The 14,886-nt window shown below is 41.7% G+C and overlaps 1 protein-coding gene across 2 annotated transcripts in view; it reads right to left on the bottom strand.

Moving 5' to 3' along the window:
- TMEM106B (transmembrane protein 106B) overlaps positions 1-13,901 on the bottom strand; it is a 60,286-nt gene extending 46,385 nt beyond the window's left edge. The window contains exons 1-3 of one of the 2 annotated variants that reach the window (XM_030189955.1): positions 13,829-13,901; positions 6,330-6,554; positions 1,615-1,678 (exon numbers count right to left, since the gene is read on the bottom strand). In XM_030189955.1, coding sequence (XP_030045815.1) covers positions 1,615-1,678; positions 6,330-6,549 — 284 coding nt within the window. In that variant the 5' untranslated portion in view covers positions 6,550-6,554; positions 13,829-13,901. Of the gene's footprint in view, positions 1-1,614; positions 1,679-6,329; positions 6,555-13,784 lie in introns of both variants that reach the window. The other variant, XM_030189956.1, reaches the window with a different exon arrangement.
- Positions 13,902-14,886: the final 985 nt, after the last annotated feature.

Genomic DNA, 14,886 nt, shown 5'->3' with positions numbered 1-14,886 from the left:
AGTACCGGTTCCAGTATAGATCTCTGCGTCACTCCAATGTTCAATCTACTCCATTGAGAGAAATGACTATTTAACCCTACACTCTGTTTTCTGTCCAATAACCAATTCCTAATCCAACGTTAGATTCAAAAATTACAAACACTGGAACCAGAGGGTTTAAATATTTCAACTGAATAGACAGCAATTTTTTGACATCTCAATGACATGGTGTCTTCTCATAGGTTAGTGAAAAACAGCCTGAAATGTGATTGGTTAATTATCAGTTGGTGTTCTGGTTTAAACAAATGCCTTTTTTTTTTCCTTTGCATAGCTTGAGAAGCAGCTCGAGCGACCAAAAGACTCTGCATAACATCAGACTGCTTTCCTAGATTTGATCGTCTGTAAAGTGCATATCTTTATTGTAAAAACATTTTTCACAGAGTTCAGAATAAATACGCCAATTCCCTTGACGAAGCTCCATGGTGAAATGGGAAGCCTGTTGGGATTTATCAAGGTGAGTGCTTGAAGAGACAGATCAAGAAAAGTGAGATTGAATGCTGGCCATTAAACATGCTCTATTAAAGTTTTAGAGAAAAGAAAAAATGATTTAAGAAAATAAATTTTCATTGCTTTAATGTTTGTTGAGACCATAATCTTCTACAATAGGTAAAAGTCCACAGTCTCTGAGGTCTTTTCCTCCATTTTAGAAATTTAAATGCATTGTTTTGAGGAGCACTTTTTTCATTCTGTACAGCATCTGAACAATTTATCTTCACTGCCACAGAGAATAAAACAGACCCAGATGTATTACTGTGGTCTTAGGTAGATGACCTATGATAGAGGCAACTACCCTCCCAACTATTACCTCTACAAAATTCCTTTGCTGCACTGAACATTATGATGCTTATGAAATGAAATCTGAGGTGGAGCCAGAAACTCAATGCAAAAAAAGGACCCCACAGCACTGCTAACATATTTCAAAGCAGAAAATTCTTTCTATAGGAGACTCCTTTTTTTATACACATTAATAACTTGGGAACACAGCCCAAAGGCTACTTCTTCTTAAGGAAAGAAAACTTAAAATGAGAAATTCAGACACTACTAGAGGATGGGAGTTGGACATGGAAACAGCAGAGTTCAGGACGTCCTCCCAGAAAAAGCAATATTCAAGGTGCAGAAGCAACATGGAGAGATACAAAGGCATTGTAACATTCTCAGTTTTGTTCTTCATTCCTTTCCTAATAAAGTCCTAACATTCTATTTGCTTTCTTAATCATCACTGCACACCAAGCAGAGGGTTTCAATATATCGATGATGGCACCTAGATCCTTTTCTTGAGGGGTGACTCCTAATATGAACATGTACTTTAGGGTTGCTCACATTGCACTTCCTCACATTAAATTTCATCTGCCACTTGTTAAATGGATTTAGATTAATTTATAGTAAACAATTCCTTTAATACAAGGATACCTGGAAATTTCTCCCCCCCCCCCCCCCCCCCCCCACCAAAAAAAAATTTAAAATTCCTGAAGGATCTTTCTTCTATACCGAAGCACACAGCACTCAACAGACTGACCCAATGTTTAATGAGATTCAATAATATTTCATACTAGACAACCTTAATTTATTACTTACGTTCTTCTTGGCCTAAGCCTCTGATCGCTATAAGGAATCAGTGCTACCAGTTGGTTTTCCTGACCTGGAAACAACAACAACAAAAAAATTAAGACTATTTAAAAAAAATAAATCTATACCACCAATGTCAAGAAAATAGTAAACAAATTTTTAATATCAATGTACTCTTGTAATCTTTATGTGAATACATTTCCTCATAGCATGAAATACAATACAAATATGTTTGAGATTTCATGCAATATCTAAAAAAAAATGCCCTGTGAAAATCCAAGCCTTGCTATCCTCATCTGCTGTGTTTGGTTTAATAAAAGGTCAGGCCTCTCACTCTGGTTCCCTGCTTCCAGAGACTTTTCAGTTCTCAGTCTTAAGCACTTTGATGCCTTTTATTTTAGTTGTTTGATCAGAGCAAGCTGTCTGCTTCCAGATTTCGCATTTTGGTTCTGCAGCCCAGTCGCCACTCAGGTCTGCGTGTCTCATTTGGCTTCTGTGACATACTACCAGGGCAGTTTCAATCTCCACTGGCTCACCCAGCCTCCTCACTTTCATCTTCTCTCCTTTCTTTTAAGCTTGGTTGAGTTGGAAGTTCTGTCTTGTCCTTTCCTAATTTGGCCTCTCTGTACTGTTCCTAGCTATAGCACATCCTTTCAGAGGAACAGCAACAATGACTCAAAACATTTCTTACTTTCAGCAAACTAAAGCTACTTACTGCACATAGGTTTTCCCCCATGTTCATTACTTAGCACTTGTCTATGCCAATAGTTATCTACTGCTTTACTACACACTTTTTCAGTTTTCTAAGATCCCTTGGAAGCACTGACAGCTTCAGGTTTAACAAAATATGGCAGATGAGGGTTGAGACTAGAGAATGACACAGGGACAAAGTTTGTCCCCATCGGCTCAGTCGGATCCCATCCACATAAGCCCCGAACAGTTCTGATTTTATTAAAAGTATAAAAAGAAACAATAATCTGTACAACTGTCATTTTATAAATCACAAACAAGGATCAACAAAATCCCTGCCTCCCCTCACAAATATCCCCCTCCATTATCAGGAAGACTGAACAAGCTAAATTACTATAGAATTCTACATAGAAAATTGGTAATGACATAAAACTCTGTAAGCCACATTGAGCCTGCAAATAGGTGGGAAAATGTGGGATACAAATGCAGTAAATAGTAATAAAATTAGTTTTCTATCCCACTATTACCTCACAGTTCTAAGCCGGTTACAATTTTTAAGAAGCCAGTTTCATTTAACTGGGAAGAAGGGCAATAATAATAAATTCAATAGTTAAAAAAATACATATTAACTAAAGTCAAGAATTACCGATATCAACAATTAGGATGAGATATATATTTCTGAAACAAGAAGGTTTTCAAATTTTTCCTAATACAAGACTGAAGATTGAAAAATAAATGTGATCATCATAGTCCATAATCTTGGTGCTTGAAACGCTAACCCTAATTCAAAGGGATTTATTTATTGCATTTGTACCCCACATTGAGATGTAATCTTTTCCCTTTTGATGATGGGAAAGAATAACCTACAGTATCAGTGTGTCTTGTTCTCAAAGCATAAGTTAAATATAAAATGTGGATATAAGTAATCTGGTGCCAAGCCGTGTAGAAGTTCAACATGCCAGTTTGAAATAAATTCTGTCCTCAATCGGTAGCCAGTGTAATGCTAAATAGCTGGAAGTAAATATATCAAATTTGGACAATCCAAAATTCATTATAACTGCCATGTTCTGTATCATGTGCAGTCTCCTTATCAAACTTCTATTACGTCCTAAATACACCAGATTACAATAATCCAATTGAGAAATTAAGAGAGACCGAACCAGGATTCTAAACTGATCTTATTCAAAATAACAAATCTGAATTTTTTCATCAGGAAAAAAACATTTCTTCGCTAATGAAGAAACCTGTTTTTCCATGGTTAAAGCACTATCAATAAACACCACTAACATTTTAATGGCTGTAGAAAATTCCAAAGTAACTTGGTTAATAATGATGGATTTTGGAATAGTCTCTCGAATATCAAAAAACAGATACATTTTGTTTAACGGTATTCAATTTTAACTTATGATCAAAAATCCAGTTATGATTGACATGCATTGTTGAATTAATATGGGATCAATTACTGAAGTGGAATCAAATGGTATTAAGACTGAAATGTCATCTGCAAAAATATAATGTGATAATTTATTATTATGCTAACAAAATACCTTGGTCATACACACACAGAACACAAATGCCAAATACATAATAGCTGTACAAAAATGATAAAACATATTAACCTAAAACAAGATGCCACACCACAGAAATAGAAAGATATGCATTTCCTCCTATACCATGCAAAATATAAAGATCACACATGCCAGAGATGTGTTTGGGGGGGGTGCAACTACGACAACTACCCCATGTCCAGCGAGAGTGCTTTGGGGTCCCCTCCCAAGTCTCTGCCCTGGGCCCTAGCCACATCTAACACCAGCTCCGATAGGATACACATTTCAAATCTGACATATTCTAATCACAAAATAGATTTTTTAACCTTTTGTTGTCTGTTCATTCTATTTTTCAAATCATGTTGGTCCCAGGCTATGGTTTGTTTCCCTCTGTCTTTTCAACTCACTCACTAGGACCTCCTGCCCATTAAACATTTCTTCTCTTTCTCCATGCTCACCATCATCTTCCATCTGCGTACCTGTCTTTCCCCATGATCTGCATCTCTGTTCTCTGTGTCCCAAATACTTCTCTGTATCCATCTCCTCACATTCATCACCGCCACTCTATGTCACTATCCCTTCCAGCTATCCAGCAACACTTCTATGTGTCCCTGTGCCCCCCCCCCCCCCCCCAAAGTCCAGCATCTCCCTTCTGTGTTCCTAATCTCTCCCATGTCTAGCAGCTTCCCTCGGTATCCATATACCCCCTTCCATGACTGGCATTGCCTCTCTGTGTCTCTTACCCTCCCTTCTCTCCTTTCCCCCCTGCAGGCTCAGTGTCCCTTCCCTTCTCCCCCTGCAGAACCAGCACCTTTCTCCCTTCCCTCCAGCAGCATGGCAAGGGTCCAGCACCTGTCCCTTCCCTCCAGTAGCCCCCCCTCCCACGGTTCCAGTGCCTCTCTAACTGCCCATTCCCTCTCCCCCTCCGTGGATCCAGCAGCCCCCCCTCTCTGTGGGACGAGCAGCCTCCCACACTTCTAGGGCTCCCCCTCCCCCATATGGGGAGTTTCTTATGCAGCAGCCAGCTGAGCCGACAGCAATCTCTACAGGTCTGCTGCAGGGCCTTCTCTCTGATGGAATCTGCCTTCTAATGCAACTTCCCATTTTCACTAAACTAGAAGCTGCATCAGAAAGCAGGACCTGGCAGAAAGAAGATACTGGTGCAAGCCTGTGGGGATCAGTGTCAGCTCAACTGGCTGCTGCATAAGGTAGAGCTACTGTGGGAAGGAAGACAGGCATGGAGCTGCAACTGCAACTTTTTTTTAATACTAAGGGAGCAAAGCTTTTTATCGTTCCCAGGGGAGGTAGTAAAAGGTTTTGCTCCCGCACCCGTAGCAAACGAGCCAAATTATTGTTTTTCTTTTACCACAGATTACTGCGATTTACCGCAGCTCCCCATCCCCATGCCATTCTTTAGTTTAACCACCACTTGGAAACATGCAAGTAGTTAACATCCATGAACAGACCAAAGCATCTTTTTGCTCCTCTTTGAGAAATGACTCTGCTATACAGCTCCCAGTAATACGAAACATGCTACCTCACTCTGGAATGCAGGCACATGTCAAATACTAAACATTAGGAAGGAATTTTTATTAAAAAATTGTCATCTTTGTGTGAAGGGCAAAAAAGTACTGATTTGCAGCCTTTTGAGAAAGGCAAACATGTCATTTATGAAGTTAAAGAAACCCACACGCAATTATACCTGCTTGAGATCAGCTGTAAAAGAATGCATTTATTTTAAAATATGCATGTAAATCATAACCTTGCCTATGCCCTACCCAAATTCCACTCACACTAAGCAGCCCATGTACTTATCACCAGTGCACTTTTTCTAGTGAAAAAGGTGCCGATACTCAAATGCTAGGCCACCCTTCAGGGGTGGGGGTAATCACTGAGGGACCCTCCTCACAATAGCCAGGTCCCCTGCAACCAGTCACAGAACCTATGACAAGGCAGAATTGGTGTGTAGAGTCTGAGCTCTTTCATTAAAACTTGGGGACCATGGGTCAATTTTAACAGACAATGGAAAAGGTGCTGGTACTCAGTACCCCCTCAAAAAAAAAAAAAAAAAAAGACCTGCTTAGCACACATACTTGTATGTAGCAGGGCAATTTTATAAGAAGCATTATATCCATAAAAATGCCTTTATAAAAGTACCCTCCACATAGCTATTGGAACACACTATTGTTCATGGGCTCACACATGAGAAAAAATATAGAGCTGGGTATGATAGTAACTCAGTTTTTGCAAGACCATAACATGGAAAAAGATCAGCACACTTGAACAATTTCATTGTCTTTAAGCTTTCAAACAATAAAATCATTGTGCTATAATTTCAATATTATGGAAATTGAGAATCTAAATGTCTGGTCAAACCTTAGGCAGATAACATGGTTGCAGGTGAGGAGGTGAGGAATGACTACCATTGAAATATTCTTTATGCAAAATAGCTATTTAGCAAAAATACATGTAAGATGTGGGACATACCACGAGGAATTCTTCCAGTCCCCTGACAAGTGGGACAAGTGACACTGTCTCTTCCTGTAAACTCGACATAGGGAAACTGAGACACATCTCCATGTCGTGAATCGTCATGTGATTCAGAGTGAATTAATTTATTCTCGTCACTGGTTTCTGGTGTTGTACAGCCATCACAGTTTTTATCCTTTGATGTACGAAGCAGAAGGTGAGAAAAGGATTTCCCCATGTTTGCTGCATCATAACATGAAAAACAAAATATTTTAGTGAATACAAATGCCCACTTCAAAGTTTCTGTTCTTAAGAGGCTAGTGCGATAAAGCAGCACAAGAAGGTAAAACATTCATATCTTACAGTCAAAACAAACTATATTACAATGTAGTTTACTGCAATATAAACATCTATTACAAAAGACATGCCCTGTTGTGTCCAGATCGGCTCCAACAGTAACCAATCTGGACCACTGGGAACTGCCTAGCAGATGCCAAAGAAAATTCATTTTAAAAGATTAGGTTTACCTGATAAATGCCTTTCCTCATGTCCTGCCAGACAAGTGCCCCATTTTCTAGATGGAAACAGGCTGACTTCCATATATAGACTGATGCAATTGGGAAGCCTGTTAGTATTCTTTTGACCAAGCTAGGGTTGTAGTGCATTAGCAACTCTGGTACAGTTACAGAATTAGCAGATTTTATTAAGTAGCAGGTATCCTCCAAGGCAGGACACATTCGTCATTGGTGATTAAATCTGATGGAGCCTAGAAAGGACATGCTCCTTAGCTTCTAATCAAAAATTATAGTCCAAGAAACCTGTCTAAGCGGTTCTTAATGAATTATGGACATTTTAAGCTAAGCGTTTACTATTTAAAGTATATGATTTTGTAATGTAAATGACAGTGGATTATCAAGTTTTGAAGCTGATGACGATATGTGTGAGGCGCTACGTGTATCCTAGAGTGAAACGAGTCGCCTCCGACGCTTCTTATCCAATCATCATTGTTAAGCTATTCCTGTGGATACACTTGATGAGAGAGACTGATATAGCACTAGGTTTGTTTTAAAGTCCCTAGTTACGTGGAAATACTTTTAAAACAAATAGGCTAACAGCTTATCTTTGACACCCTTCAGGGGGCAAATTGGAGGACACTCACCAATGAAGAGTGCAACCTGATGGGATAATTTTGAGGATTCACTGGTCTGAGGTTACAAGAGGTCACTTTTCTTGGGGGGGGGGGGGGGGGGGGGGAATCAGCCTCCGTCCTACCAGTACATCATTCAGCACAGTTACTTATATTACAGCTATGTTCTCCTGGAGCCAGTCAAAAGCTCATCCCCTCCTTTGACTGAGGAGCTGATTGGGTGGGAGCGAGAGTGTTGGGCCAACTCGATAGGACAGGAAGGCCCTATGCCTTTGAGAGTAGTAGGCCTTCCCCTGTTCTTCACCCAAATACATCCTGGAAGAGAAGGCTACAACAGGAGCAGGTTGAGTGACTTAGTATCAATTCTCTTTTTTGATGAGGTTGGTGACCACCTCTACCTTGTCACAAAAAAGGTTCTCGCCTCGGCAAGGGACGTCCACCTGGCTCTGCTGAACCCCCAGCTCTAGGTTTGAAGCATGCAAAGTACGTTTGCACATTCAGATATCCATAGCAGACACCCTGGATAACGTCAAAAGCATCACAGGCCACCCTTCCCATTTCCTTTCAATACTCCGTCTACTAGGCTACTAACTAGCAAAATTGTGCAGTTTGCTCAGATGGTTGAGTATCTGGCAAACTGTGGTACACTGTCCATCAAGGTCTTCAAGTGCATGCTCATGTGGGACACGAGTACAGTTTTCTGAAAAATCTTCCTCTCCAAAGATTCTTAAGTCCTTGCATCCCTCCCTGGGGGTACTAAGGAACAAGTCTTAGATTCGGCTCTTTTGAGAGTCATAGAATGGTGTGGCAGCTGAAACTTCTCGAATCTGGGAGTCTTCTGGACCCTATACATAGAGTCCGCCTTCTTATAACAGGTTGAACAGAGAAGGAATCTCCCACCGTTTCATCTGAACTGCCTTAAGAGTGTTAACGGATACTGTCACAGTTTCCTTAGGAGGAGTAACAAAGTGAATGTAACTCTTCTTGAGCTACTAATGAAAAAAGGTGTGAGCAAAATCCAAATAAATATATATAGTGAAGTATGCCCAAATTTATGCCCTGGGCTCATCCTCAACCTCCAACGGAAACAGGATGGTCTGACAAAACTGGCAAAAAAAAAAAAAAAAAAAAAAGAGAGCTCCTCAGGGAGAGACTTTCTCCTTTCATGAGGAAGGGAGGGATCTATGGGAGACCAAGGAACCCCTTCTCCAAGAGGACCTCTGATTTCAGGTCAGACTCCATGAACAGTCAATCAGGATAATATTCATATTGGAAGACTGAGTCTAGGCTAGCCCAGGTCTACTGGACTCATGTCCAGAATCGGAAGAGTGCCAAGGAACAGAGTCTCATCTGGCCCTCAAGCAAGTTTCCTCCCCTGAGGAAAGGAGCACCATCTCAGCCGGAGCTGACTCCGATGCCTGCCTGGACACTGATGTAAAGGCTCGGCCAACAGGAAGGGCATGCACTTCCAACAGTGTTGATTGTGGTGCCACCCCAGCCTAATGTCCTCAAAGCTTCAGTGTCACGCAATGCTAGGATACGCTCCAGCTCTTCTTGTAAGAGGATCTGGACCTGCTCGTCGAGGGCAGGAATTATGGAAGGCTGGGCTGGTAATGGTGTGGTCAGGTACAAAGAAGGTATTGTGACTGAATCAAAGGCTTGGTCCTTGCACTCAGAAGGTTGATGCATTAGTACCAAATCTGAGAAGGGGGAGTGGTCTTCTCGGCATCAATGATGCCTTGGAGCTCCTGGCACCGTGCCTCAAAGGGGACCAATTCTGGTACTTCTTGTTCTCTGCCTTTCACCAGGTATAGGGGTCCTTTGGTGCCAACAAGGACAATGCTGAATCCTTCTGAGTCTTGATGGCAGAGTCTGAAGATGTTTGGTCCCACTGGATGTTACCAATGCTCGACACAACAGCAGGTGGAGACCTCCTCGATGTTGATGCATTCCCAATGTCCAGTGCAGTGCTCAGTGCCATAGGGACCGGTGCCTCCAATGCAGAGATTGACGGACTGGACTAACAGGGTAAGAGCCATTCTTCTCAACTCTTTTGGACCTCTTCATCTGTAAATAGAGCTTGCATAGATAAACTTTATGATCAGAGTCCAGACACAACACACACCAATTAGGCAGGTCAGTGAGGGACATGACCTCGCTACATCTGGAACATTTCTTACATCCACTGGGACAATTTGGGGACACAGTCAGAAAAACAGCTGCACCAAAATTAAACGGCTCAACTGTGATAATTAAAAAGGAAAGAAAAAAAGATCTGCCCAACTTGAATGTTCAGGCCTAAGGGGGCTGAGTAAGTCACGGAAAAATAAAGAAAACATAAAATGATGAAAATCCTAAGGAAACTAAAAGGAAAGGGGAAAAGAAGGTCCAGACGCACTTACACAATAAATGTACTGGCGCAAGCTATAAAAACTGCAACAAACGTACTAACAACAAATTTTGTGTGATGAACCCTTGCCTAGACGTAGATAAATATTTAGTAAAACATTAGATTAGGATTAATGTTCTTATAACCAAACCACCACACTTCCTTGCTACTTATTTATACAATCATTAAGCTTACAAAACAACACTAAATACCTTTTTCTGTGTAAGATGTTATGAGCAACATAAATTACTCCTAGGGAAATTCTGCAACAAATTTTTGAAAATTCTGCATTGTTTATTTGTAATGTTTTTGCATAGAATTTCCACATCATAAGGCCTGAAATTCCCTCCTGCCATTTTCCTCCTCAGTCTCCCCAATTCCATCTCTCCCTCTAACTTCCAACAAGACCCTCAATTCTGGCCCAAAGTCTTCTGCCGAACACAATACTCCCACCTCTTCTTCCTCTCCCCAGACATATCCTCCTCCACCTCTTACTCTTTCTCCTCCTCTCTCCAGCTATCATTTTCTCTCTCCCATGGCACACCCTCAAGGTTAATTTTTCATAACACTAGTAGCACAACCTCAGCTTGTTCTACTCCTACTCCTAAAGTGCAAATTTTTTTTCTCTGTCCCTCTTCCCATCCCAATGGTAGACTTTCAGCTTTCACCCCCCCCCCCTCCCCGAGACACACAACTTGTTCTGTTGCTCTGCTCCCCATGTCCCCTCCCCCACCAATGGCACACTCAGCCGGCATCAGCTGCTCTCTCCATTCCACTAAAGAAATCGTGCGGCAGGAGGAGGAAGTGAACCACTGCACAATGAGTCACTTCCTCCTCTTCTGTAGGCTTAGCCTCGACTGTGTATGTTAACCATGCAGGCCTCCCTACAGTCCCATGGTTCACATAATCAGTCAGGTCTAAATCGGCAGAGGAGGAAGAAGTGGCCCAATATGAAGTGATTCACTTCCTCCTTCTGCTGCACGATATCCGCGCGAAAATTGCTGATTCCAGCAGCTTCACAGAATTATGCACAAAGATCTAAGCCAGCAGAGGAGGAGGAAGAAGTGGCCCGAAATGCAGCGATTCACTTCCTCCTCCTGCCGCACAATATCTGAGAGAGAAAACAGCTGATACCAGCAGTTTCACGGAATTCCACCAGAAGTAATAAATAGAGTTTGCAATGCCAGAAAATTCTTTGGCCCTCAGACTAACATTGGGGTGCTTTCACTAAATTGTGCTAAGCATTAACACACACACACAAAAAATGGGCTAACACAGAACATGCTAAACAGTTCTGTGATACTTTTGCCATTTGTGCAAGCTAAGAATGAAGAACTATTTTATAAGGGATATGTCAGAGCGAGCTGAGAATGGGTGTAGAAGTGCTATTCAACAAGTGCACTAACATTAGGGAAAGGAAAAGGGGATGGGACTTGATATACCGCCTTTCTGTGTGGTTACAACAATCAAAGCAGTTTACATATTACATACAGGTACTTATTTTGTACCTTAATGGAAGTAATGGAGGATTAAGTGACTTGCCCAGAGTCACAAGGAGCTTCAGTGGGAATCAACCCCAGTTCACCAGGATCAAAGCCAGCCAAGCTACCTACTAGGCTACTCCTCCATGCTAAAGGGCTGGGGCATCTATAACGTGGAAACCCTTAGCACTTCCTAAATAGAAGGCAGTAAATGCTCCCAGGTTATTTATTTTTTTAATGGACGTACACTAATAACAATAACAGTAGAAATTGAATAGAAAAATACCTATTTTACAGCCACATTATAAATGGGCACGCTAATGCTAGAGGAATATATGGATGTCTCTAGCGTTTAGCATGTGCTAAAAATGCTAATGCACCTTAGTAAACAGGGCCCTAAGTTTGAAATTTTTTTTCTAAAAGAAATTTTGAAAAAGAAATATTTGGACCAATGAGTGGGCTACTACTGCACAAAAGAAATTTTGCTCTTTATGGAGCCCTTTTACAAAAGCGCATTAGGCTCTATGCGCATGCAACATGCGCCAAAATGAGTATCATCATGCTACCATGCCCCCGACAGTAATTTCAGATTTGCCACGCCAAACACACCTGGATGATTCCTCCCACACGCCTCATTTCCGGTGGTAATCGGCAATTGGCACGCGCTGACCGGTCACCGCACATGAGCCCTTACCACTAGATCAATGAGTGGCATTAAGGGCTCGGGCCAGTTTTTGGCACATGCTGGATCCAGTTTTAAGCATGCCCGCTTCCCGTCCCATTTAAAGAAAGCCTTTTGCAGACATGGTAAAAACCTAGTCTGGCGTGCAACCAAAACACGTGCCTACACTGCTGTAAGCCACTTTTTCCCACGGCTTTGTAAAAAAAGGGCCCCTAAGTATGCCATACGTTCTGAGGATCCACAATAATAAATACAGGCATGACCACCCTAACCTCTTGGGCTAACGCTTTCAAGATGAAATTAAACAAAGAGAAAACACAGTGTCTAGTCATTTCATCTCAATACTCTCCATTTCTCCAGACTACTCTCAGCACTCCAGATGTCAAACTCTCCATATCTGATAACCTAAAAATACTTGGAGTAACGACTGATAATTTATTATTCGCAAGCCATGCTAAATCCATCACAAAAAAAAAATGTTCAACAAGATGTGGATTCTGAAACGTGTGAAATCGTATCTTCCCTTGGATACCTTCCGGAACCTAGTGCAATCCACAGTACTTACGCAGACTACTGCAGCAGTGTTTTCTTAGGATGTAAGACTCTAATCCTGAAGAAACTACCCAAAACACAGCAGCCAGACTTATCTTTGGCAAGTCAAAATTTGATAGCGCAACACCTCTTCGCGCGAAGCTCCACTGGCTCCCCATCAGAGAAAGAATAAATTTTAAAGCCACACTCTGATTCATAAGATCATATATGGAGAATCCCCTAACTACATGAATCACCTCATCGACCTCCCAACCAGAAATAGTACATTGTCTTCTCGTACTTACCTTAATTTACACCTTCCCAACTGCAAAGGTATTAAATACAAGACCTCCTATGCATCCAGTTTCTCCTTTTTGGGCAGCCAGCTTTGGAATGCTCTGCCACCATCCATCCGAACAATCAACAACCATCTACCCTTCAGAAAAATGTTGAAAACCCATCTCCAAGAAAGCTTACCCTAACGACCCAACTTAACTTTCAGCACACCCACATGATTCTGTCTTGAGGATAACCATACCTCAGACCAGTTCTCCCAATTTCCTTACGCTCATCCCTCAATCTTTTCTATCCTTCTTACTCCTTACCCCTCCAAACCTCTTTTTCTTTTGCTCATCCTATCTTTGTTTACCTCTCCATGTTCAATCCACATAGCTTCATAACCCTACTACTATGTTTACTATATAACTTGTAATATTCTCCTTCAAGACTATATAATTATATTTACTATGTAAGCCACATTGAACCTGCTATTTGTGGGAAAGCGTGGGATGCAAATGTAATAATAAATATTTATATAAAATTAAGTACTTAGCAAGGCACTTCAGCTACTGTTAAACACTATCAGTGCTGGGGGTTGCTATGTATAGTACACCACAAGTTTGACATCCGTAAATGCCAGAGAGGCGCACATAATTATAAGACTTTAGCCTTTTAAATCAGCTGTAATCGAACTCATAGTGCCAAAATAAAAAAGAAGAAGGGGGAAAAATAAAAAAGAGATCAGCGTGCGAAATAAGCAGCATGAAGCTTAACGACGAATCTGCTCCCATTCCCTAGGGCTCCTTCCCAGCAGCATTGGAAAGAAAAACAAGTAATTTTTCTCGCGTTCTGTACCTGCAGCATCACAAACACACCAAACCACAGATTTAGCTACCCTCAGACGCGAGCACGCCTCTCCACGCGCATCTCAAGGAGCTGATCTCAGTTTTCTGCCCCATCCTACCTTTAAACCGGTCTTTAAGATCAAAAACAACAGCAGCAACTTACATGCGACAGCCCTCAAAGCTTTCTTTCTCCGGCCTCGCTCCAGCACAGCGCCGACCACTCGTCACTCACCCCGTCGAAAACAGGAAGTTGCGTAATATGAAGCGGGGCGCAGCAGCCCGAAATATTGGATGATTGCAGCAATGAGGTTGCACTATTTATACAACAGGAAACGAAGTGAGTTTATCTAATTCGTAATCCATCTAGTCTAAAGCTGTTCCACTTGGATAAGCGGCGCCTTAAAAGGGGGAGGACAAAAGATTTCTTTTTTATACTTTTTGGACAGCTTTTTAATTTATTTGAAAGCTTCCCATATGTAGATATAAACAGCATGAAATAAAAACTGAGTATCACTAAAACAGCTTCAGCAATTTTGGTAGCTGGTATTGAAAGCAGTTATAAACGCCGTATTTTCTGCTCATTTTTCTACACTTTTCTATACAGTACAAATTGCCAACTTTCAGTGAGGATATCCTGTTTCCTGATGGGCTCATTTTAACTGTTTTTGTAATCTGTCTTGGGAAGCCTGTTGTTAAAAGGTATTGAAATTAAATGGAAGTAGAATTACACCCTCCTTTCACTGGAGCACATGGAATCACATCTTCATTTGTTTTATAGACGTTTACCTTTTAGCACTGCCTTAGCAGCAGGGTTGCCAAATAAAAAAAAAAATTCCCAAACAAAACAGCCCAAAACCCGCCCAAAAACCGCACACACCCCACCCCCGCTATCATCAACCCCGCCCCTTCTGTCAACCCCGCCCCCCGTCATCAGCCCCACCCCCACCATCATCGCCCCGCCCAATACGTCACCAAACCTCGCCCAAAACGTGATAAACCCCGTCTCTGTCAACATTAGCCCCACCCCCCGCCGGCCGAACAACCGCCCCAAAATCCGCACAAAAAAATCAAAAGGAGCCCAAAAAAACGCAACCCGCCGCGGGCAAAAGTTTCCAGCGGTGGGTTGCGGAAAACTGCCCAATTGGGTGGGAAAACCGCCCATCTGGCAACCGTGCTTAGCAGTGGGGTTTTTTTTTTTAGGAAAAAGGTAACATACCTATT

This window comes from Microcaecilia unicolor, chromosome 1 (genome assembly GCF_901765095.1).
Source record: "Microcaecilia unicolor chromosome 1, aMicUni1.1, whole genome shotgun sequence".
Lineage (NCBI taxonomy): Eukaryota > Metazoa > Chordata > Amphibia > Gymnophiona > Siphonopidae > Microcaecilia > Microcaecilia unicolor.
Note: the sequence above shows the minus strand (reverse complement) of the source record. Positions and strands in the feature narration are given on the sequence as shown.